Source organism: Limanda limanda, chromosome 14, assembly GCF_963576545.1.
Source record: "Limanda limanda chromosome 14, fLimLim1.1, whole genome shotgun sequence".
NCBI lineage: Eukaryota > Metazoa > Chordata > Actinopteri > Pleuronectiformes > Pleuronectidae > Limanda > Limanda limanda.
The window spans coordinates 26,549,696-26,575,061 of NC_083649.1; the positions used below are offsets into that span (position 1 = coordinate 26,549,696).

A 25,366-nucleotide genomic window follows, 5' to 3' on the forward strand; every position below is an offset into this window, starting at 1 on the left:
TTGCTTGTATGCTGCTTTGCAGCCAACAATGAAATAACAAATACATTACTGCATCTCACCATAACAGCTGCCTGGTCCACGTATCGTCTGTTCATTCTGTTTAAAAAATAACGGTGTTTTGGGTAATCTAATACGTTTAAAAAAAAAAAAAAAATTAAATGATAATTTCCTGAATTCTTCCATTTTCTGCACAAATTGTGGCGGCTGTGGCTCATGGCGGTTTGATCCGTGGCTCCTCCACTGCTCATGCTGATGAGTCCTTAGACAAGACACTGAAGGTTAAATTGCCTCAACTGAGTGAGAATGGAATGTGTTAAAGAAGGGAGTCTCATATAGAAGCACTGTCTGACTACCTATGTAGCTGTGGCACTACATGTCCTACCACCTACATTAGGTGAAGCTTGTCTTGGGTTTCAGCACTTTCAGTGGTCATCACGACTAGAAAAGGTGCCATAAATACAGTCCATGTACCATTGCTGTAATGTAAAGCCCTGTGACTGATTATTGAGACCATTAACAATTTACCAAAGTTGAGTCATGCACCAAGTTATAACTAACTGAGTGACAAATTATTAAAATGTGTGATTCTTCTCAGATAATTCGAGGTAACTGCAGATATTAACCCAAACAGATGATCTTGCACATTATTAGACTCCTATTAGGGCAGAGTGTAAAGAAGTTTCATCGGTTCCTAATATTTTAATTTCTGTTTCTTTGTATTGCTTTGGTGATGAAAGAATCATTGTAACAATAATATTTCCCTTCAGGAATAGAGAAACAGAACGGAAAGCATATCTGTGAAACAACTTGCTTTCTCCTCGTTTCTCTCCAATTAATAATCTCATGATCCCTCAGATTTGTCTGGTGTCTCTGTCTATAAAACGATTTACTTCTAACAACAAAAACGATTAGTCATATATTACTGCAGTATTAATTATCTAATAATGTCATAATTAATAAATCAGTCAGAGTGACCAAACCAGTAATTTTGCTTTACATCATGCTCAAATCTTCAGCTAAAATGTATGTTCTTATTTTGAAGTGGGATTTGTCATAAAGGACTCAATGTTTTTCGTATAATGGGTATTCTCACATCATTGAAGTTAAGGATCTGGGTACTTTGTCCACCACAACATAAAAGGGGGACAATTTACCATATCTAACAATGAGGGAATGATGTTTGAATTAAAATTAACCAGAGAGGAGGCATGCAAGTCATGAAATGTTCAGTCGTTCAGTTAGCTCCCTATATCTTTCTATATACAACACAGATACAAATAATAACAGAAGGATCAAAGTTTCAGTGATTTTCAAACAATATGACTATGATGACTGATAAGAAAGTTCTGAAATAATTCAGTATATGCAGCATTAAAACAGACTATTAGCAGGCAAATTAAACTTGTGGTTACAAACCTATTAATCAATGTTCAAATTTAGATGACAAAGGCAGAACTGAATAATTTATCTGTTCAAATGTCCAAATAGAACAAAGGAAATACTCATGTGGACTCTGCTGTAATCGTAAGTGCCTCTGTTAATACAATTATAACATTTAAATCAACAGAGAGAATAACATTTTGTACGTTTTACATGATATATTGGCTTTGTTTGATCTGAATATAGCAGATCCATGATAGGAGATCACAAATGCTTGAGTTTTCCTGCAAGGTAATGCTGGCACCCTGTGGCAAGTATGTGTCGTTTGTTTATGTTATTGATTCAAACCATTGCTTTTGAGTTTTACCCTTCTCTCTGACATGACCACCTTCTCTATGATTCGGTTTGACAACAGAAAATAAGCCTTTTTCAATGAAAGTTAATTTGTTATATCTACTGTCTTCATTCTGTTATGTGATGTTTTCACTTAAATATGATTTTTGTGTTTATTTTAATCTGGTAGTTCTTAAGAAGCAGTATTTACTGTTCATGTTAAATCACCAAATGGTTGTTTGGATGAGGAGCATTAGTGGCAATGAGGGTAGAGCGGGTCATCTTCTAACCAAAAAGTCAACGGTTGCATCCTCGTCTTCCCCATTTCCCCAAGAAAAGCACTATACAGATACAAACCATTTATGTTTCCATTCCTTTGTTATGGACATCTGAAAAGTCAAACAAAGGTTCTTAACATGAGTTAAGAACTTTTGTTCATAACTCTGAATGGTTATTCAAAATTAAATTAATATTTTTTTTGCTTTACATACTAAAAAGTAATGTAATTGATGCAGGTTTGAGGCTTATGGACGATTGGATGACATCACAGGAGCAATATGGAGGTATTTTATGTTCTTTTTCTGTTGTTTTTTTACTATGAAGAAGTGGTCGCAATTTACTTCAATTGTATTGGATTTGGCTGCAACGCCGTTCACCCCTGAAATTCCAAAAGTGTTTTGTGGTCAGACACTTCCGCCACCCCTCCATTGGTATAGTGGTGAGTAGATAATGAGTGGATTTACATTTTTCAGTAAAATATCCCTATAAAACTTCTCAGGCCTCCCTATGCACATTATATAGTTATAGAACATCCACAGCATGTACAGCATGTGCTTGTTGAACATCTGCATGTAATATTCACACTCGTGGCACACCTACAGTATGTTCTTTATTAACATTAGCCTAAATACTCTGTATGTACAGTAAGTCCTTATAAAACATTTGCAATATATTCTGTATTTAGAGATACAGATGCAGATAACAGAATGTCTATATGTAGAGGGTGAACTAAAGCATCTTTATACAGTGTGCACTCAGCATGCACTTATTGACTATCTGTATGTACAGTGTGTGCAATGGTGGAGAAAGCACTCAAACATTTAACCTAAGTAAAAGTAAATAAAGAGGAAAAATGCACTCAAGTAAATGTATTATTACACTAAAAGTACCACATTAATTTTTGTTTTTGTATAAAGGTAAGGAACTTGTTTTTACATATATTTAAAGTATTAAAAGTCAGAGTACTTGCTTATATCCTATCCCCCAAGGCAGTGTAATACATCATATGCAGTCTCTGCAGTGGCCTCTTCTGAATCCATTGGAGGTGTTAGAGAGTGGTGCTGCTGCAGGAGGCCAGGTCTCATATTACCTGCCCGCTCTGATATATTAATCAGTGGGCCAATTGTTTTAGAATTAGTTATTGATTTATTTGAAATCTATAATAAACATGTGTGCACAAGTGAACATGTACCTCAATGCATTGCAATAGTGTAGTGGAGTACAGTTACATGAAAAAAGTACAGTAATTAAGTAAATGTACTTTGTTACATCACACTACAGAGTGTGTTTCCACATGAGTCAGTATGTAGTGGCTATAAAGGCACTCTTGATAACATTGGTTTACTGTTGCTGCTCAAATTAGTGTAATAAATGACTGTGAAGACCAAAAACACTGCCTGTTGCATGTTGTACCTCTTTCCTGGAATAGAGGGCAGTTTGTTTTGTTTTGACAGTAGAATACGTCTACAGTGGCCTGTGTCGGTTGTGGGTGTCTGACAGAACCAACAAAAGGCTGCCTGCTTTCACAGGCTCCGCCAACAGCTGTCTGAGTGAGACTGCCCAGCAGAGCGCAGGCTGGGGCGGGGGAATGGGTCCGAGTCCGAAAGCAGTGAGTACAGCAGCCGATGCTGCTTTACTGTGGCTAACCAGATAATAAGGAGCGTAGGTCAAGCATTCGGTGGATTTATTTAGCTTCCTTTCTTTGGGATAGTGGAGAAGACAACGGGGGGCTATATGTCTTTGCAAGGCCCTTTTGAAGTCGTGCTCCCAACCCTATCTCTGCCCATGGAAGCGGAGCGGAGTCGGAATAAGGAGCTGTTGGAGGCCAGTCTGGCCGGGTTGTGTGAGCTGGAGCTGCTCAAACAGAGGCAAGAATGCCGAGTGCTCAGCGCTCTCTGCCTCGGGGACTCTCGTGTTCCTGTGGGTCCGCCGTGGGGAGCTCTACGGTCGGCCCGTTGCGCCCTGGACGCACCAGATGGCAACGCGTCGGATGAAAATGACCTCGGGATTCAGACTGTAAGTTTGTCTGTTGATAGGACATTGGTGTAGAAGTTCGTCAAACTCGACACCCCTCTTCGTAGTTTGCTGATATAAAGGACAGTCGACTCAGTTCGTGCGCAATGGAGTCTGTTTCCAAACGTTTACACAGGAGTGGCCCCGTGATGTGACCCTTGTAACACCCGCTGCTTGATTAGGCTTCAGAGTTTTTGTTTTAAGATGCGACTTGGCCCGTTATTTTTGCTGTAGGCATAGTGGGGGAAGTACTAGCAGTTACGAAACATACATTTACCACGGGATGAAACGATTTCCAGTCTTTGACTTAATTCCTAGAAAGTTCTTGTTGTTATTGCTGAAGTCTCCTTTCACCGATTATATTGAACCGTTTGGGAAATTCTTTCAAAATCAATATCAGTGGTTCTGGAATAACAGTTTTCTATTTGGGAAGGGTAAAGTTATCTATTAATAGGAGCTACAATACCTATGTTTTCCATCTGCTTTGTGTCACAAGCAGAAGATACTAAACATGGAACGCAGGCCTCAAGATATATATAGGGGTTAACATTTTCCGGAAACTAACAAATATTAAGCATGTAATACATTTTTTATGTAAAATTATTCACGGCCCACAGTCATCTGCAGTTTGAGACAGTCAAGCAAAATTACGGACTATTGACCTGGATTCATTTTAATTACAAAAATATAAACTTTATTTTTATGATGTTGTACTTATACTGTAGATATTAAAGGTGGGGTGAGCTCAAAGTAAGACTAAAAAGATACACCCCTGCCCTCACTTCACCCTGCTTTCAAAGGCTCCACCCCCCACATTCATGTGAGTGAAGTCAGCCACCACAAACATTTGCAAATGGAGCAACACAATACTGACTTAAGCTGCTATCAGACTGTCTAGATTCTCCGGGTGGACTGTATTGTCTGAACGGAAATGTCAGACAGAGAGTCTCCGCACATTCTCCGGCTGGCCCCCTAGTATAAAGTCCACAGGGAGCCAGGAGGAGCTGATGTGAGAACACAGCAACCCTTCGCAGGATTCAGGTGTTGGTGACATTTCTAACAAACACAAAAAAAAAGGAAAAAAGAAAAGAAAACCAACATCTCAGGATGAAAAAGCAGTGCCATACATGTAGAAGACAGCGTCTAAGAGAGAGTTTATTCATAAGGGCTGACTGTCGGTGCTGGGAACAAAAACATGTGATCTCTGGGGTAGAATTATTAAGTTACCTCCTGCCTCCTGCATGCTGCCCCATCCCCCACCTGTACAATCCAGAAAATTCTGTTTTGCTGTGAGTGGAGAATCTCTTAATGCATTTTTTTATGTGTGAAAGGCAACCTCCACAAAAAGTAACCAATTCCAATTTTGCAGACATCCTCCAAAACAGCTGTATTGGTTATTTGTTCACAGAACCAATTCGAACCAAATGTGAGCAATAGCAAATCTAAATGTCCTACCTGTCAAGCAGATACCGAGCAACCTTTTCTTCCCTTTTTATACTTTTCAACTCTCTGTGGTCTCCACTGTTATGATGCCTCTCAAATGTTCACATAGGTCATCGCCATTTTGTTATTTTTTATCTTCTTTGGGTTAGTTGTATTATTCAGCAATTAGCATTTAGAGCACTGTGAAACTGATTGTGGGTATGACGTCCTGTGAGATAGCAGTAGTAACAGCAAGGCATATCCAGCACCTACATGTTATATTTATATATTAAGGATTGCAAACTTTCTTCTTTCTTCTATCATTTGTTGATGACATCAATGTTAATCAATTGTTAATAGAGCGGTTAATTTTCAGGTGGTAACTATGTGGCTTTTATTTAACTTTTGTTTAACATAGTATCACACTGCATCTAAGGAAAGGTCAACAAACCTGTGTGTTCGTTTGTGTGTGTGTGTGTGTGTGTGTGTGTGTGTGTGTGTGTGTGTGTGTGTGTGTGTGTGTGTGTGTGTGTGTGTGTGTGACAGAGTAGGTGTATTTAATCCTCAGCAGGAGTTGCTGACAGCCATGTGACAGCTGACAGCAGCTGGAGACACAGCACAACCTTCCCTGTGGCCTCCTGTATGTTAAGGGACTAGTCAGGGGATACTTTGAATGGTTGACTCGAAACGAGGTGTGTGTCTGTGAGTGTCTGTAAGTGTCTGTGAGTGTGTTTGTGTGCTCTGCATTCTTGATTGTAGACTGATATGCAACAATTCAAATTTCATCCTTTCAAAGTCAAATCTACCGCAGAGTAAACTGAAGACTGTCTGTGTATGATCGAAATCCCAACACATAGCATATGGCACAATAAATGACACTTACAGTACATGTCATTTCATATCATCTCATACTGTAAGATAAAGAAGTCATATCACAGCAGACCCTTATACCATGTCTTGAAACTCTATATCAATAGCTATTGTGAGTGATAAGGTCATAAACGCATTCAGATAACTCAGAGTTCGATACTCACACATAAATAGTTTATCCAAACACTACACTTATGCAGACACTAAACATTCACACACATAAATGTGTTCAGGCTGCAACTGACAGTCCATTCATTTTCTCATCCTCATAATGTTGTTCACAAAGCAGGAAAAGAGTGAGAAGTCTTCCCTAGTAATTTTTAAGAGTTAAAGATTATCACAGTATGTTGATCTGAAAAAGAGAATTGGTTACAAATTAGAAATTTTAAAGGAATTCAGACATGTTGGTCATGAGTGAAGTTGCAGTAATGGTGAAGTGATAATGCAGGCACAGGCCTGTGAGTTTAGAGCAGCTGATAAAACATTATGTGGAAAGTAAGCAGACACTCTCCCTTCCTTAGCAGCTGCTTTTGAATCCTTGACCAAGGCATTCAGATATGGTGTGTGTGCGTTTGTACTTGAACATACTGTCATTCTCAACTGGTAGCTTTTGCTGCTGTTTGGCCAGCTTGTAACTCTTACTTTTTATCTTATAGCTTCAAAATATTGCTATGTTTAATGGGTGATACAAGAGGAATGTGGAGAAACACTCCCCTCAGAAAATATAGAAAAAATATCATTCACTGTGGGACAGAGCTTGAAGAACGCTGCTTGCCTGGCAAATGGGTCAGCACACACCATTGGGGTTAAGCATTTTTCAGATTTTAGCCTTAAATTGAGGGATATTGACTATGTAAAACATCTTCTTCAAATATATCCAAATCAAAGCACAGACTATCAGACAGCATTTAACAGGTTTTTTTTGTAGTTTTTCCTTACTCTTGCTGAGGGTTTAGGACAGAAGATGTCACACCATGTTAAAGCCCTATGAGACGAATTGTGATTTGTGAATATGGGCTATACAAATAAAATTTTATTGATTGATTGATTGAGCATCAGGGGTAAATCTAGTAACAAGAACAAACTAGAATTGCCTCAGTAGACTAAATTGTGCCTTTAAATTCAATAAAACTGAACAAAATTAAACAAATTTATAAAAATCTGTCACTAAATGTATGATCTTTTCATTAAGATCCATGAAATTATTCCCTGGGAATGAGAGAAAATGTCAACGCCTATCTCTCAATGTTAAAGGAAGTGAAAAAGAATGCCTTGACAGGTTATTCCCTAAATCACCAAGTTGAAGGGTAATCCATCCAGTAGTCTGTATAATCTTACTTACATACAAACTAACCAACTAATGGACAGGGAGGAAAACATAACACCCTTGGTGGACAACTCTATCCATTTTCCCTAATTCAACTAAAATACAGTGAAATTACAACGAGCCCCACTTTGTGTTCACAGTCTGGATTAAATTAACCGACAGCAAATTGCCATGATGTCTCTAAGACACTGAATGGGATTTCCTGTGGCAATCAATACAGGGATCAACTTATCTCTGTGGATATAGGAAGGAACAATCCCTTAAACGGCTCCATCTGGCGTTGATAAAATCAGCTGAAAGACACAGGCACTGAATAGATCATGGGCAGTGTTGTTCCTGATACCAGGGGCCTAGTCCTCCAGTTTGCTCCTCCACAACACACTGTCTGATTCATCAAATGCTTTTGACTGTATAAGGCACAACAATTTCCAACTGCACCAACCTCAGCTGCCCCCTGGGAGGTTTCATGTCATGGTTATTTTGTAAAAGGACCACAGACTTTTCTTTTCTGTCCTATACACTGTCCTTAGATGAGTCTCATCTGCTCTCATAATACCAGTGATTGATGTGGAACACAGTGCACACGTAGTTGGCCCAGTTGCCTACTGCCTTCACATCTAGTTGAGACAAAGCTTGCCTGGCTCTCTGGCAAGCATGGCAAAATGACATTGGAAGGCCTTTATCAATAATATAATGCAGGGGGATATTGTCATTAGGGTTGCAAAGGGGCGGAAAGTTTCCGGTAAATTTCTGGAAACTTTCTGGAAACTTTCTACGGGAGTTAAGCTCGGAAATTTTGGGAATTTTGAAAAAAAAAACAAACGTAAATTAAACACTGAGCAATAAAAACATCATTCAAAACTCTATTTTAAAGATGTATGGAATGCAGCACACGATGCACATTGAATTTCAACCCTCCGCTCTGCATTCTTCCATCACATGCACAGATAATTCCCAGCATCCTGCACACTACAGCAGGGCTATTGAGGTCGCTGTAGTGTGCAGGACTAGTCAGGTAAGATTCGATGATAATACTGGGGAAAATATATTAGCATGCTGATTGAGGATTGTTCATCTGTTTATCTAGCCTATTTCCATACATTTATCCATCAATTGAAAAATATTTTTACAGACGATTCCAATTGTTTGGCTCACTATTTATATCTCTGGCATTGCGTCAGTGTGTTTTTACAAACTTTTTTCTCATCTTATTCTACTGAACAATGCCACGTTTACTAACTCATGTGTGGAGACATTTCACCCCATCCAATGTAGAAGGAAAGGCTGTGTACATTTGCAAATACTGTGCAAAGACCTATGTTAAGAATGACACAAAGAGGCAGAGGCGTATAGTCAAGTGCCCAAAGTTTCCTCAGGGCTCAAATTAGCCTATGACAAAACAAAATGTTTATATTTATGTCTGTATATGACAAGGTAAATACAGTTAGTATAAATTATCCACAACATTTCCAGTTTATTCCTGTTAATTCCCGTATATTCCTGTTAATTCCCATGGAAAGTTTCCAACTTTGAATATTCCCGGAATTTTGCAACCCTAATTGTCATCTCTAAATATATATACCTCTGTGATCATTTAATTTCAACCATTAAGGTTTTTCACATGAAACTCATATATTATATTGATTGATTATATTTCAGTCAGACAGCTCACATTTACATTTTTTATCAAATCAAATCAGACTTTATTGTCATTTTACCAGACATACAACAGTTTTGTAGACAAAATAAAATGGCGTTTCCCTGGGACCACAAAATAAGATAAAAGACTAAAGGAGATCTCACATTGTCCCTGAGTCCCATCTATTGTTACTGCAAAAGATAAGATGAAGGCACAGTGATCAATTACTCTCTTGCATGTAAACAGCGTAAACTGTGTTTCTTCTTTTTATGTGCATGATGACAGACTGTTGGTTTTCTTTCTTTGTTTGTTTCTGTCTTTTAAAACATGTCTTACATTATTTATCCATGTTTCCAGTCCCCGTCTTTGTTATTAGGGCCGGAGCACCAACGGTGAGAGGCCCTATTGAATTTGTATGGATTATTCTGAGCGTAGTGAATGGGTTTTTTGAGGGCTTCAACATGCTCTAAAATCATTTAAAGTTTGCAGTAAATTAGAAAGTGGTGAAAATTTAAGACAAGAGTCGCCACCTAATCACATCTACACAGAAATCATGACTTAAAATTACAGCGCCCCCTGGTAGCAACAGAAAATGTCTTGTTTTTGGAACGTCTTACACTTGGAAGTATTCCTCCTCATCCACTTTGAGCAACCATGTCAAACTGCTTCAAATGGGTCTCAAGACATTGATAATGTAGGCATAAGATTACTGTGAATTTTCATCATGCGGATTATTAATTGCGTGGCATTAAAGTTCATCAACTCGCCGTTAAACACGAAATCACTGTAACTTCTGTGTTCATCTCCCTCAAACTACATTTGTGTAGCAACAGCCCCCCCTCTCAGACATTAAGATGGTTTTAAGGAATAGGCGTGGCAAAATAACTGACTAGCCCAGGCACTACGATTGGCCTAAGTCTACAAAAATCGATAGGGACATGTGTCTTTTCATGACAAAGAAATAAGTCTCTTCTATACATATGCTAGACCAAACAGGAAGCCTGCCATTCTAAATTTGGTGGCCATTTTGGCCATTTTCTACAATTTAACTCTGATGAACTTGTCGTAGGGCTCTCATCTGATCAACTTCAACTTCTGGGAATGTCACCTAAACAAGATGGAGATATAAACTGAATCGGTATATTTGATTTCATCACACGGTGTGACCGTGGCCTGGTGTCGAAGTTTGATTACACGCCATCAAAACACGAGCTTCTGTGTCTCAGACATATTTGGTCCAATCAAGTCCAAACTACAAATGTAAGACTCTTGACCTTATGACATCTACAAAGACACCATGACTTAAAATCACATTGCCACCGGCTGGCAACAGGAAGTGAAGCGTTTATCCTTGCCGCAGAGTGCAAAATGCATGCAACACGGAGACGTGCGCTTGTTCATTGATCGCTCTCTCTTCACCGAACGCAACAGGCTTGAAATTGCCTGTGCTCTGGCCCGTTAGTGCTACAATGTGGCCCTAGTTTTCCTTGTGTTGCTCTAACCCTTACTTAAATACTTTCTCTTTTTTCATCCTGATCTTTAAATTTTTTACCTATTTGTTACCATGGTGACAGCACTTGCTTTTAAACATTTCTTGGTACCCACGTACATAATGCAGCATACCTGCAAATCCATGGAATTACCTTCCATTGAAAAATAAATCCATAAACACACTGGTGCACACATTTTAGCTTTTTTATCTGAGTTCATGGTTTCTTAATGGTTTATGTGATCTTGTCTTCTGTCTGTGTAATTTTGTACTGTTTTGGATGGAAGCCTTCTCTTTTTGTTGCTGCAAAACAAATCTACCTACGGGTACAAATAAAGTAACCTTATGTCACAATATACATTTCTTATCCTAACAGGAGCCAGTGATGACTCTCAATTGTCTTATTTATCCTAACCAGTCTTTGCAAATAATCCCTATGCAACTGTGGATGATTACATTATAGTATACGGTAGACAACAAATCAAATGTGTGGCCAGTGTCAGAAATGTTTATGTTCTGTTCATTTTAGGCCAATGATTCATATTACTATAAGAGCATCAAGCCAGACTGACCAGAGTTACCCTATATTCAACAAAAATACACTTAGTATAGGGAGGATAGACAACTAATTAAATTCACAGTTCAAGACTTCAATGGTATTACAAAGTGTGCACATGTGTGCATGCATGAGTGTGCTCATTCATGGATAATTGCATGTCAGTCTATGCAAAGGCATAAGTATGTGTGCATGAATGTGCACTCAAGTAGAAAAGAAAGGCAGCCATTGAGTCAGTGTGGTCTCACATAAGTAGCCGTTTAACCCACACACAACCTTTTTTGGAAAGTACATGCCTTCCTCTTTTTGCATGCTCACAGACTCACACTGTAGAAAGCATGGCATGAAGTAAGGATGGTCCTATTTGTGGCTACTGTTTCTTCATGTGAATTATGAAAAATACTTTAAAAAATACAGCTTCGTTAGATTGATTTGATTCCCACAGCTTAAAGCTGTTTGTAATGAGAAGTGATTCAATTATTCTTAGATGTTAAAACACTCTGTTGGTTCACTCCTATGGGGCTCTTATGTTCTCTGATCTATTTCAATCACAGTTTTCAGCTCTGATGTTGGTAATATAACTGCTCTCCTAATCAACTGAATGTGTTTGGGTTAAATGCCTCAAAAGATACAGAAGACTGCCCCTTTGATGATCAATAAAATGACTGAACATAAACAAGACATCATATGTCCCTGTAGTGGAAACAGAATCATACAATATGGTGATTGTCAGAAAGATCTACATACAATGAGAAGAGTTAAGCTTTAACTTGACAAAGACATGTTACACAGAACTCAGAGGAAAATATGTTCAGGCCAAGTTCTGACCCTGAAAAATCCGGTAACCTTAGAATAGTTTGTTTCTGTTTGTTTCCTATACGACACTTTGATCAGTTTCAGTTCTGATAAATCACTTATGGTCATTTCTCATCCTCTTCTGCTGAATTGTTGTTGTTTACCCCAAGGTTCAATGTCAGGCCCTGCACGCTGCTTATGCTTTATCCTTATTTAAGAAAATACAATGTTCCTATCATTGCTATGCTGGAGGATGTGAAATTCTTCAATACTGAATGACCAATTTCTTTCTCGTACCTCTCAGCAGCTCCCACAAATTCCTGTGTTGCAGCCAGTTTTCTTGGTCCTTCGTCTTCAAATGCCAGACTGAAGTGTCCATATCTGAGAGTCAGTGTTGAGTCTTCTGACCTGTTCAGCATTCCACTTTCTCAGTCAATGACTTTCCAGATTTTCTAACTTTCGCCTTTTGAACCATATTTCTTAACAACATTTGGATCTCCTTAATTATTGATATGACCACGTCATTACTTTAATATTGTTTGTTAAGGCTTTTTACTTTTAATCCTATAATGTATTGTATCAAAGAAGTGTCTTCAACTGCCATGTGATTTCAATGAATTGCTGGCAGACAGAGACCTGAAAGACCTGCATCTTGAAAGATGCCAATAAAGACAATGTGTCTTTTTGACAGGCTGTGACAGACTTGGACTTAAAAGCACGTAATTTTCCTCTAAACAGGAAACACACCCTCAGCAAAAGTCTTGAAAAATAGTGGGATGCCATATTCTCTCTCATTACAGCTTCAACGCCTACATAACTGAGTTTGTTTCCATCCCTTAGCTTACATCCAGGTGCCTCAGGCCCAGTAGGGGCGGGCAGTGTGCGCGTTTGTGTGTGTGAGGGGGTGTTATTGTTCCAGTGTTTTGATAAAAAGTTCAAGGGGTCATATCTGTCTGTGAATGTGAAGGTTAATGCTCTCTGTGTCTCTGTAATTTCATGACTGTCCTTTTACAATGTCACTGTTTGGTCAGAAAAGGGATACTTGTTGATTCATAGTGCAGTGTTGGCTCAACACAACGTAGTTGAGGTGTGACCAAGCTCCCGAACATAAGGTAACTAGTTAACAAGTGGTTAAAGGGTTTGAATGGAAATTGAAATATTTGATATTGAGGAAAGACAAATGGATAATGAGTGAAGGATGAACTGGTGTCTTGGTTGAGTGAGACTCAGTTGGAAGGTTTTGTCTCAGCCATCATTTCACCAAAAGGTGTGAATTAATTGTAGTTCATTTTAGTGCACGCTTGATGAAAGTCACTAAGATTGTTTGATATAGGAGCAATATGTTTGAAAGACCAGCGACCAAGGATTTTGTCAGCCCTCCTGAATAATCTTCTAAAAAATGTCTGAAATCCAAAGGACTTGTGTAAGATTGTAAAGCTGATAGTTGGCGTAACAAGCATCAAAACAGGTCCACTGTAAAGATATATATTTCATCTGTAAAGATATATATTTAGATGTATATATTTTATTTTCCATTTTAAATTTTTGATATTCTATTTCATTGTTATTCTATTTTATTCTATTTTATACTATTTCTATTTTTATTTTATTTTTTGGGGTTGAAATTACTGAGTGAGCATTGCTTAAAGAGAGTGTGTGACCCAAGCATTTCATTGACAGTGACTACTTCATGTTATCTCTGTTCATTTGACAATAAAATCTTGAATCTTGAATCTTGAACTCAGTATTGAAAGCAGATTGTACTTGAGGCTGGATGTAGATGAGGGCTGCTTGTGAGTGTGTGAGAGAGGTTTCCCAGCTAGTGACTTAACTGAATCTTGTAGCTGAACAACAGCGGGACTGTTTTTGATTTTGTGCCTAAGTGTTTTAATTTCTGGAAAGAGAAACAAGACAGATAATTAATAATTAATAAATAGCTATGTTGTTGTGGTAGCAAGGAATGTGGCCTAGTTCAATGATGAACTGCGCTGAAACTGTATAATTGCATAGGAATGAAATCGGCCCCTTTATATGATCTCAACGACTGCAGTGTTGTCAGTTTGAATGATTATAAACTTCAGAAACCATTAGTGCCCCCAAAGAATCTGAAGTCTGAGGGCCAAGCAGAAGTGAACCATCCTTTTCCATGCAGCCACTGACTGCGGCGGACTGCGCATCAGGACTACCGGGACATTTCCCGGTAGCCTTGATCTGATAACTTGACCAGCAGTAATATAGCAAGCAGGAATGAGTTCATGGACCTTTCAAATCCACTTATACTTGAAGTCAAGCAACAAAAAAACAACACGTCATTGGGAAATGACCTGTTTCAACAGACTAATTTCACTTCACAATGACCCCACATCCGAGTGTCACCAAGATAATATCAGGACAATCTGATGTTGAATTTTAAAGTAAAAGCCCTTAGAAATATCATATTTTCACTGTTTTGGTTGTGGTAACAGAGAAGGAGATTCATATGGCACTTGACAAATATTTCATCATTGAAAAGATAGCAGAGGGTAGTGAGTTACTGCTGTTACTGTTTACTTGTCTGGTAACTGTAACATCAATAATACCGTTGGCCCACAAAGGTAGAGGTCTGGCACATTGCGTGAAAAGGGTGGCTTGGAAAGGATTCAAATTCCCAGACTGAATTATTGTTTCAGTCTGCCTTTTGGTCACTGAAACCTATGAAAGGAGCCATGTCTGTGTAATGTTAAATTTTTACGGTTGAGTTATGAAATCATCATAGAAGAATGAAATATCATTCCAGGATAGGATAAGAAATGTTACCGTATATAAATTTAAATTTTCAGGGTCCAGAAAAACTGTGAATGAGAGAAGGGACAGATGCAGCTTTTATTATAAGGCTGGACAGGATGAATTTGACTTGAGGAATAATGTGGATGGCATTCAATCTAGGAGAGAGTTTAACAGATTCAACTTCAGGTGTGTTGAATTTATCCGAGGGCAGAGATGCTTGAAAGGAAATTCAGGGAGTCCAGGGTAACTCCATGTCTTCTAACTTGATATTAGTGCTAGGGTCTCTGAAGATTTCTTCTTAGGAAAGAGGGACATTTACTTCCAAGAGGGCTTGTGTGAGGGTAAAAGTAAAGTGAGGTTATGAAATTGGAGTGATGATAAAAAAGTTTGTATTTCTTGGTTTGGGCCCAATACAGCCTAATATATTGGGACTGTTTCTGAAGCCAAAGATAAGATAACGAAAAATGATGGTGATTGTGTGGTCTTTGGTTGAGTATTGAGAGTGGACTGTTGGTTTTAGGTGTAGGAAGTATAGGAAAGTGCTTCTATACTTGGTTGGAACCTATTTGTGAAGCCATTTATGAGAGCAGTGGCAAGCAAGGCCTTTATTTTTATGCTATGATAGCCTCCACAGAAGGAGCATACCTGCAGGGGGCAGAAAGACTGCAGCCCAGGTGGTTGAAGTTTTTCCTTACTATCCTGCCTCCCAGGCGCAGCAGATGATGAATGATAACAGACTGGGTGGTGCATGAGAAAGAAGACTTTGGGTGCCCTTGTATGTTCCCTGGTTAAATTGCTGTTTCTGGCCAGCTGCCTAGGAAGCTAAAAGAACTTATTAGCTGTAAAAACCTGTCCCTCCAAAAAGCAAGGCCATTTCGTTTGATTGAAAGCTCACTGTTTAGCTCGGCTCTTTGTGGTGGAAAGAGAGGGTGAGGTCTGTTAGAGTTAAGTCCTTTGACCTTGAAGATGAAAGATGGCAGTGCTTGACTACACCAACATTCTTTGGAATTTCTTTGGGCTTTATATTGTTAATACAGGATGCCTCATGGCTGAAGGAGATGGGCTACATGAAGTAGGTGAATAAATAACTTAATTAGCCTGAGATTGTGCCCTGATGGTTGCTAGATAGGGCTCTTGTGCTGCTGAAAAAGTTGTAAGCTGTTGGAGAATGAGTAGAGAGAGGGGTGATAGAATGAAAGGATGTTGGTGCAAGGGAGTTATGCGAAGCCTGCACGACTGTCCAGTTTATGACAATGAGCTCTGTTGGTAAATGTGAAGATGGTCGAATCAAAGTGTAGGACGAGTGGCGCGGGGAGTAGATTACCTGGTGTATGCACCGGAAAGAGCCTGAAAACAAGAAAAGGATGGAGATGAGCCTCCAGGACAAATCTTGTTTGGAGAGCTGGAGCAGAGATGCTGCTGAGGCCTATGTATGTTAGCAACCAGGCACAAATGGCTAGCCTGTGAAGTTGTTTGTGATCTGTCTACTGAGGATGACTGAAGGATAGCCAGTTTCAAACCGCTTGTCGTAGAGATCATCGTCTATATTAGGCAAGTTGATTCGCAGTTTAGGATCCATGATCAGTTATTGTTGATTAAATGTGAGCATGAATGTACAAGTGAACATTGATCTCTCTGAAGAGTCTGAGGCAAGCATAGCATGATAGATTGACCCTGTATATGTAGGCTTGACAGGTGATTTGAGGTAGGGTTGAGTTGTGATCCTGCTCCTGAACCAATGGTAACTTAATTTGTCAAGAAGATCTAAATACAGGCACAGACAAACACATTACAAATTTTCAAAACTAATGTATGACTTACCTCCTTTCGAATGAAGTAACATTTACATATTATTGTGTCCATGTTCATCTTAATCATGCTTGAGTGAGAGTTTTCACACCGAAGAACAAACTCTTGACTTGCACTGTCTTTTTCTGTGTCTTTCAGAGACGTCTCCAGTGCACTCCATGGGGTTTAACGTTCTCTTTAGAACAACAGGTGGCGGAACTGAAGGTGAACTCACAGGTCAAGTCGACAAAACCTTATCTGGGGGATAACAGACTCAGTTCAGGTAAAAGCATCAACTCTGTCAAAAACAAAATTGCACTGCAAAGTACACGGAACATTAAGGTTAACACAGTATCAGTTCATTCTCAATCCCAGAAGGCTGTGATTTCAGTAATTAAGTGTACTGTGTGCCTTTGTGCAGAATACAGATTTTTACAGATGTGAATGTTTAACATTTAGCTCACAATCCTATAAATGAAGATTTGTATTAGTTCATGCAGGACACAGAGTCATGTGCTCAGCTGTCATAAGCTGTCAGCTACTGAGATTTGTGTTCACTCGTCAGTCACCCACCAATCACAGCCCTTTCCCTCAACAAAGAGGTCCATTTAAATACGACCTCCTCCTCTGTGATTCCTGCTCAGCTACGCTTCCACTCAGGTTCTGCTGCCGGCAACTTGCCTCCAACTTTTAGAGTCCAAACATGTTTGTGGTAAATGGTATTCATCTTGAACAAAATGTATCTTGCATGCTTACACCCACTGTTTTTTTTTTTGCATGCGTTCCCTTTTTTATCTTAGCATGCTGCATGGCTAATCCAGGGAACATCCAAAGAGCCATCTGCGCCAAGCATAACTGGATTCCCATTTGTGCAATAAATAATATCATCATGACAAAGTGTTTCTGACTGAAGTAGTGTAGTGTTGTGCTTTTACCTCCTCCAGGAGGTTTTCACATCTGTCTGCTCTGTGTTTACTTGTGCGTTTGTTTATTTTGTTGGTGGGGCCATTAAAGGACCCGAATCAAACATTCAGGCAATGGTGCAGAGTAAAGTTTATGTTCATCCTACCTGCTTTATCTTAAGTGTTTTTCATTAAATGAAACAATATTTGCTTTATTACTGTTCAAGTGCTTGGCCTTTATATAAGTTTGACTGATTTGACGAACTGGCGTAATTTATGTCAGCTATGTTTTGGCCCACGGGCTGTGAGGAGCATTGTGTCTTTAGCCCTGACCCCACTTTTTGCCTGTTTATTTACATTTTATTTATATTGAACAAACCCTTAAATATACATATACCAAGTGTGAAGCCAAGGAGATGAATGGTTTTCAAGATATGTGTTACACATACAGATATGTTTGTGGAATTAGTAGGTATGTAATTACAAGATAAAGTATCAAAAAGAAAATATATGATTATGTGATGATGGTAATATATATTATACATATGTTTGTGTAAATATATTTTAAAAATGTAAAGCTCCTGGTAGCTGTCATGCTCATACGTCCACAACATACTTTATAATATACAGAAAGGACTGTTGCATTAATTCCCATTCTTTGTCTTCCATTTGCAATGGTCAGGATACTGTAGTTGTAACACCAAAAATAATACTGATCATTTATGTTGTATTTTCTTTGTTTGTCAGGAGATGTCCTTGTAACGCAGAAAAATGGATCTCCTGAATCAAATTATCAACCTGTGATCCCAAGTTCCCTTTTAGTCCCTGAGGGTACAGAAGAGACGGAGATAGGAGAATCATGGCAATCAGACACAACGAGACAAGCCACGGTTACTGATGCCTTTGGGGTGATGAGGAATGATGATCCCAGTCAGGAAGATTATCAACAAGCTCAAAAAGTAGAGAATTACATATTTGGTCTTATCCAACGCAGAGTTTTACCCATGCGCCCCTCTAAGCCCCGCACCAGCCTCTCACATGATGCCCGAGTTGTCACTGTTGTGAGGCAGAGTAGTTTATGCCGTAAGGATGAACAAGATTCACTAAAGCAGGTGTCTGTTCAACAGATCTCAACTCTGTCCCAGTGTTCAGAGGGAACTGCCTCACAGGCTTGCCAAAATGTGGATCAGAAATGTCATCTAGGGACCAAGTTAAATGAAGAGGCCTCACCCTTATACCACAACCACCTCCTCCAAAGTGTCCCGCATCAACCAGGATTTTATCACAAGCCAAGGCAGGCCTCTATGGTTCACACATCCAGCTCAACCTTGCCAGACTATCTATCTTGCAGTGTGCAGCCAGCCAAACAAGACTCCAGCAATAGTGAAACCGATTCAACCCTGATTCATAACTACCAGCCAGCTCCAGCTGTGTCAAAGACTCACTATCCACCTTCTCCTGTTGGGCAGTTGGTCAATGCAGAGTATATTCCAGCCCAGCCCTGTCGAGCCTACACCAGAGCTTATGCCCAGTATCACTCCAATCCCCAGAAGGGCTCTGGGATAGCTAAACCTAACAGAAGCATGATTTCTCCAGAAAGAAACCATCATCATGAAGAGCAGCAGCCAACAGCTTCTCAGGTCCAGCCCTCCAGATGTCGGGGGGGCCCAAAGAAGTGCCGTTTGAATGAAGAGAGAAGTGGTGCCACTAAGAGGCTGGGGAAGAAGGCTTGTAGGTCTCAGTCAGAGAACAGCTTGCAAAGGGCTCCAGAGCGCAAGTACAATACGGTAGAGAGGGATGGTGGAGGAAGTGGGAGTGGTGGAAGGGGAAGCCGGAGTAGTCAATCCAGGAGCAAGAAACAACAGCAAGGAAGTGGTAGCTGTCGGCGCTGGCAGTCCAGTCTTGAGCTCAGCCAAGATGAAGCTGACCAGCTGCCCGTGCCGGCACCTGTGCCAAACCAAAGGGAGCTTTGTCCTAGGCGCACACGCAAATCTCGTTCTACACATACATCATATGTCTCTCCACACCGCAACCACAATCTCCTCCAACACTCCCACCATCATCAACCCATGGAGTACCAGTTAGAGAGGGATCAAGTGCCACTGTGTAAGCCAAGTGAGAACTACCTTCACCAAGATCAGGGTGAGTCTGAGTCAAGCATGAGCGAGGCTGACTCTCCAGACTCCAGCTCTCTATCCAGTGACTCAGATGAAAGTGGTGGTCTGGTTTGGCCCCAACAACTCCCCCCTCAACTTTCCCTCCCATCACCTCCGGCCCCACCTGGAGCCCCTCTGCAGCCCAAAGCTTTTGTCAAGATTAAGGCCTCACATGCCCTTAAGAAGAAGATCTTGCGCTTCCGCACTGGTTCGCTGAAAGTAATGACCACTGTATGAAGTGGAATAATGGCCAAAATAAAGTAATATGAGCTGTCGAGCGTTGGACTATGTAGCATGACTGAACACAAACTGTGAAAACAACAAACATTTTTAATTAGGTATGATATGAAAATCTATTTCTACATGGAAGTAGACTGACTGAATTGATAGGATGGCTTTAGATCACCCTCAACAAGCAATGAAAGAAATGGCTATCAACATATCAGTTATTTGTTTAAAAAATTGATGTAAAATTGTTTATGAAGTGTAATAGTTTGGATGGAAATTTGGATGACTCATGCTTCGTCAAAGGATAGCCTGATCTAATGAAATATCCAAGCACATCCGAATACACACCCAATGAACAATTACATCACTGTTTATTTAGACATTGTCTTGGAAGTCACAGTATTTCATGGTTTTAGCTTTTAGCCATACCCAGATAAATGTTCAATATACAAGCGTTTTTATGAGCTGTTGGTTCTCATGCAAGGCCATTTTTATATTTCAATGCAAATTTTGTTATTTTTGGTCTTGTTTTCCTTCTTGTGTGGATTGTATGTATGATCGATCTAATTCAGTTACATCAGACCTTTAACTTTAACCATTTAATAAGTAACTGCCTGATCATAAGCATAACCTCTACACTCCCCTTTAAGTGGGAATGTTATTAGGCAGAAAAAATAATTGATTTAAACAAAGCAGTTCATGATTTGGTTGGGAGGTGGACTAGGCCTTGTGAGAGTCATGAGAGAATAATGTACCGGTGGCGATGTTGAACTGTTGGGTACACCAGAGGATGTTCACCTAAAAAATGTCTTAAATAAAGTCTCCAGTCAGTAGTTCTGACTGGAGCCTTAACTGAGTTTCTCAGGCAAACTGTTCCAGAGGGTTTGGACCTTGACAGCAAAGCCCCGGTCAGCTTTGGTTTTAAACAAGGAATATCTAACATGACCTTATTAGAAGATCTCAGGCTATGGGCTGGTGAGTACTGATTTATAATTGTAACTTTACACACTGAGGCAAAAAAGGCATCAGCAATTGGTGGGTGGCAGACATTAACATTAGCTTTACACTCTCTAAGGAAGGCAATGGTTCGACCAGTCCATGTTTGCCGTAAAAAAGAAACATAAAATCACAAGCACCCCATGTAAGTTATGTTCATTTCTGAGTGTTTACTGCCGCTGATGGTTCCAGATGTTGGCTGGGGAGGTTGGTGGTTGTCATCAGCCATCAATAACAGTAACTTGAAAGTGAATCTTGAAAGTGAATCCAGGTCGTTACGAAACTACCCTGTGAAAATGGTCAGAGACAAGTAGTGAAAGTTATCCTCAGCTCTTATTGAATATGACTCTTATATCTACCTTTTTCTCTAATTCTGTCATTCTTTTTAAATGAATTTTGGTATTTAGGGAAGTTGCATTTACACGACAGGTGTTTTTTCCCATGTAGCGAGAAGCCTACTTATTTTACTAGACAGGTGAAAACTGCTGCATCTTTAAAGAGTATGTTTTCATTGCCATGAAGTCAGCCTTAATTTTAAAAGAAGGATCCTTTGTCTCCCACTTTCCCATGCAAGTTTAACTCCTATTTATCCATCATCTTTATCCACTCTCAACAAACATTTACATGTGCACATTGGAAATGTATTATTGAAATGCCACATATTTCTCCACATATTAGTACAGCTATGAAATATATTATTGATGGTTTTAAATATATCTGTCAGACATGGCCAAATATGAAACTGAAAATGAGTGGTGCTGGAGGAGGACAACGTTATTACAATACAAAGTGCCTCTGAATTTACGGCTGAGTTATTATTATTATTATTTTCATTTTTTATAGCAGCAGACAAGAAACAGTACAACAGTATCTTTGAATTATCGTGAGATAATGTTGGTGGGATTATGTCTCACTTATAGAGCAACTTATAGAGCATTGACATTATATATATATACCCTATTGAAGGGTGCTGTATGCTATCAATTTTTCAATTCTAATGTTTTAATATTAATAATAATTACATGGTTGCCTGCATAAGAATGAATTTAATGTTACAATGTCACTTTCAGTATTTGACAGTATTATCATTTAACATGCACTATCCAACTCACTTTGAGCTTCCTTTTAATTGAAATTTGTAATGCGGTATATACAATGTGTTTTAGAAAATAAAGAAATGTCAAAATATAAAATTTTTCTTTCTTAAATATTCTAGATAAAAAACAACAACCACTAGTTTCATCAGTTGAAGCTTGTTCACTGCCTCACTTTAGGTATATTCAGACCACACATCATGACACAGGCATAGAAAACTCACACAGCACACATTGAATAGAATAGTTGCTCTCAGACGCACTGAACTCTGGAGATCCTCCACGTTTTCTCTGGATGGACTGTACCAACTGCACTTTTTTGCTGGAAAAAGGAACTGTGCACTTGCATGGCCATTACACAAGACATGAGTTTAACAGAAATATTGTTTCAAAATAGAAATATTATAGATGCATTTACTTAAACAGAGTTATTAAAGACTATGGTGAGTTTTTGATTCTCCTGACATCATTACGGTAAGCGTGCTGCGTCATTTTGTCACTTCCTGTTACTTGCCGCTGGTGGTGGTCGCTCTCTGAGTGATTCTGTGTTCTGTTTAAAACTCACCCTCGTAGTTATAGCAGCGATGTCTTCTCTCTCTCCCTCTCGCTCCCACTGCTCTCTCTTGCTCTGAGTGTCTCAGCTTTACTTACTCCTCTGCCTTCCTTAACAGTAGTGGTACATGTAATAAATGCAGGGGGGTGGGTAGCGATGGAGGCGAGACTTATCGACTTAGAAGCTCGGTTCCGCAGCTTAGAACCCTCGTTAGCTGTAGTTAGCCAGTACGCGCTAGCCGCAGCGGAGCCACGTAGCTTAGCCAGTAGCTTAGCCACAAATAGTAGTCCCTGGACCTGCCCCATGCAGCCGGGTGCCCGGGGCGGCTGGGTGACGGTCCGGAGGGGGCATAGTGCTACCCTTAAAAAGCCTACGATTCAAATAGATTCTCTCCACTCAGCGACGTACCCGCTGACAACCAAACTCTGGTTATTGGCGACTCGGTTCTGAGAAACGTGAGATTAGCGTCAACAGCGACCATAATCAATTGTATCCCGGGGGCCAGAGCCGGCGACATCGAATCCAAACTGAAGCTGCTGGCTAAAACTAAACGTAAATACAGTAAAATCTTAATTCATGTCGGCAGCAAAGACTCCCAGCTTTGTATGTAGGAGGTCACTAAAGTTAATGTTAAGTCGGTGTGTGCTTTTGAAAAAACGATGTCGGACACAGTAATTTTCTCTGGCCCTCTCCCTAACACAACAGGTGATGACATGTTTAGTCGCATGTTGTCTTTTAACCGCTGGCTGTCGAGGTGGTGTCCTGTAAATGGTGTGGGCTTTGTAGATAATTGGCAAACTTTTTGGAGGAAACCTGGTCTTGTTAGGAGAGACGGCGTTCATCCCACTTGGGATGGAGCAGCTCTGTTATCTAGGAATATTACTCAGTCCATCACATGACAACCAAGAGTTGGGACCAGGAAGCAGAGCTGCAGTGCTAAACACTTCTCTGCGCTCCCTCTGGATCAGTCACACAACCACATAGAGATTGTGTCTGTCTACCGTCCGATTAAATTATTTAAATTAAACAATAACAGAGCGAGAACTCCACACAATAATCGTATTAAAATTAACACAACCTCTGAAACAACGCAGGAAACTAAGACTTTTAAACATTAGATCACTGTCCTCAAAGGCTATTTTAGTTAATAAACTAGTCTCAGATTACAACATAGATTTGTTGTCCTTTACTGAGACGTGGCTGCATCCTGATGAATATGTCAGTCTAAATTAATCTACTCCCCCCAGTCATATAAATTCACACGTTCCCAGGGAACTCGGACGAGGAGGTGAAATTGCTGCTATTTTTAACTCCAGTCTATCAATTCATCCTAAACCTAAACTCAGCTACAACTCATTTGAATGTCTTGTACTTAGTCTCCCACGCCAATCGAGGAAACACCAACAGCCAATCATATTTGCTATAGTTTACCGTGCTCCTGGGGCTTATACTGAATTTCTAACGGAATTCCCTGAGTTTTTATCAAACCTAGTCCTAAAGACGATAAAATTATTATTGTTGGTGACTTTAATATTAATGTTGTCAATAATAAAGGTAGCCTTAGCGTAGCATTTATTTCGATACTAGACTCAATTGGTTTCAGTCAGTGTGTACACCAACCTACTCATTGCTGTAACCACACACTTGACCTTGTATTATCATACGGTGTCGGAATTGAACATTTAACAGTACTTCCGCGCAATCCAATACTATCAGACCATAATTTAATAACCTTCGAGTTTTCATTATCTGAATATATGCCCCTAATAAAAAACTCATTTTCTAGATCTCTAACTGATAGTGCTGTAGCTAAATTTAAGGAAATAATTCGATTACATTTAAACCCGTATTATCCGTCGACATAAACAACAAATTCTTTAAAAACCCGAGCTCCATTGAGATTGACCACCTCGTCGATAGCAGACCCATTACATTTAACATTAGACTCAATAGCGCCCCTAAAAAAGAAATGTGTAAACATAGTAAATTAGCTCCTTGGTATAATTCCAAGACAAATGAGTTGAAAGAAATATCAAGAAGACTAGAAAGGAAGTGGCGCTCCAGCAACAATGTTGAAAATCTCCTAGACTGGAAGAGTAGCGTTAAAGCATATAAAAAGGCCCTCTACAAAGCAAGAGCTGCCTATTATTCCAGACTAATAGAAGAGAATAAAAACAACCCCAGGTTTCTCTTCAGCACTGTAGCCAGGCTGACAGAGTCACACCTCTTATTTCTCTTATTAAACTCAGATAAAACGGAGGTTATATTACTTGGCCCTAAACACCTTAGAGAGACATTATTTAATGATATAGCTGCGCTAGACGACATTGCCATTGCTTCCAATGAAACAGTCAGGAACTTGGGAGTGATCTTCGATCCTGATTTTTCCTTTAGTTGTCACTTAAAACAAATTTCTAGGACCGCCTTTTTCCACTTGCGTAATATCTCAAAAATCAGACATGTCCTTACGCAAAAAGATGCTGAAAAACTAGTCCACGCCTTTGTTACATCAAGACTGGACTATTGTAATTCATTATTATCAGGCTCCAGCAGTAAGTCGTTAAAGACTCTGCAGCTTGTCCAAAATGATGCAGCACGTGTCCTGACGAGAACCAAGAAAAGAGAGCACATTCCTCCAGTATTAGCATCACTACACTGGCTTCCTGCTAAATCTTTAATAGAATTTAAAATTCTCCTCCTCACCTTCAAGGCCCTTAATAATATGGTGCCTTTTTACCTTTAAGAGCTGTTAGTACCTTATCAACCCACTAGAGCACTCC

At 39.6% G+C, this 25,366-nt stretch overlaps 1 protein-coding gene across 1 annotated transcript in view; it reads left to right on the forward strand.

The window, feature by feature from the left end:
• LOC133018908 (dapper homolog 3-like) overlaps nt 1–21,914 on the forward strand; it is a 69,263-nt gene extending 47,349 nt beyond the window's left edge. Inside the window, exons 2-3 of the mRNA XM_061085233.1 lie at nt 16,817–16,940; nt 18,307–21,914. Coding sequence (XP_060941216.1) covers nt 18,471–19,952 — 1,482 coding nt within the window. The 5' untranslated portion in view covers nt 16,817–16,940; nt 18,307–18,470 and the 3' untranslated portion in view covers nt 19,953–21,914. The remainder of the gene's footprint in view (nt 1–16,816; nt 16,941–18,306) is intronic.
• Nucleotides 21,915–25,366: the final 3,452 nt, after the last annotated feature.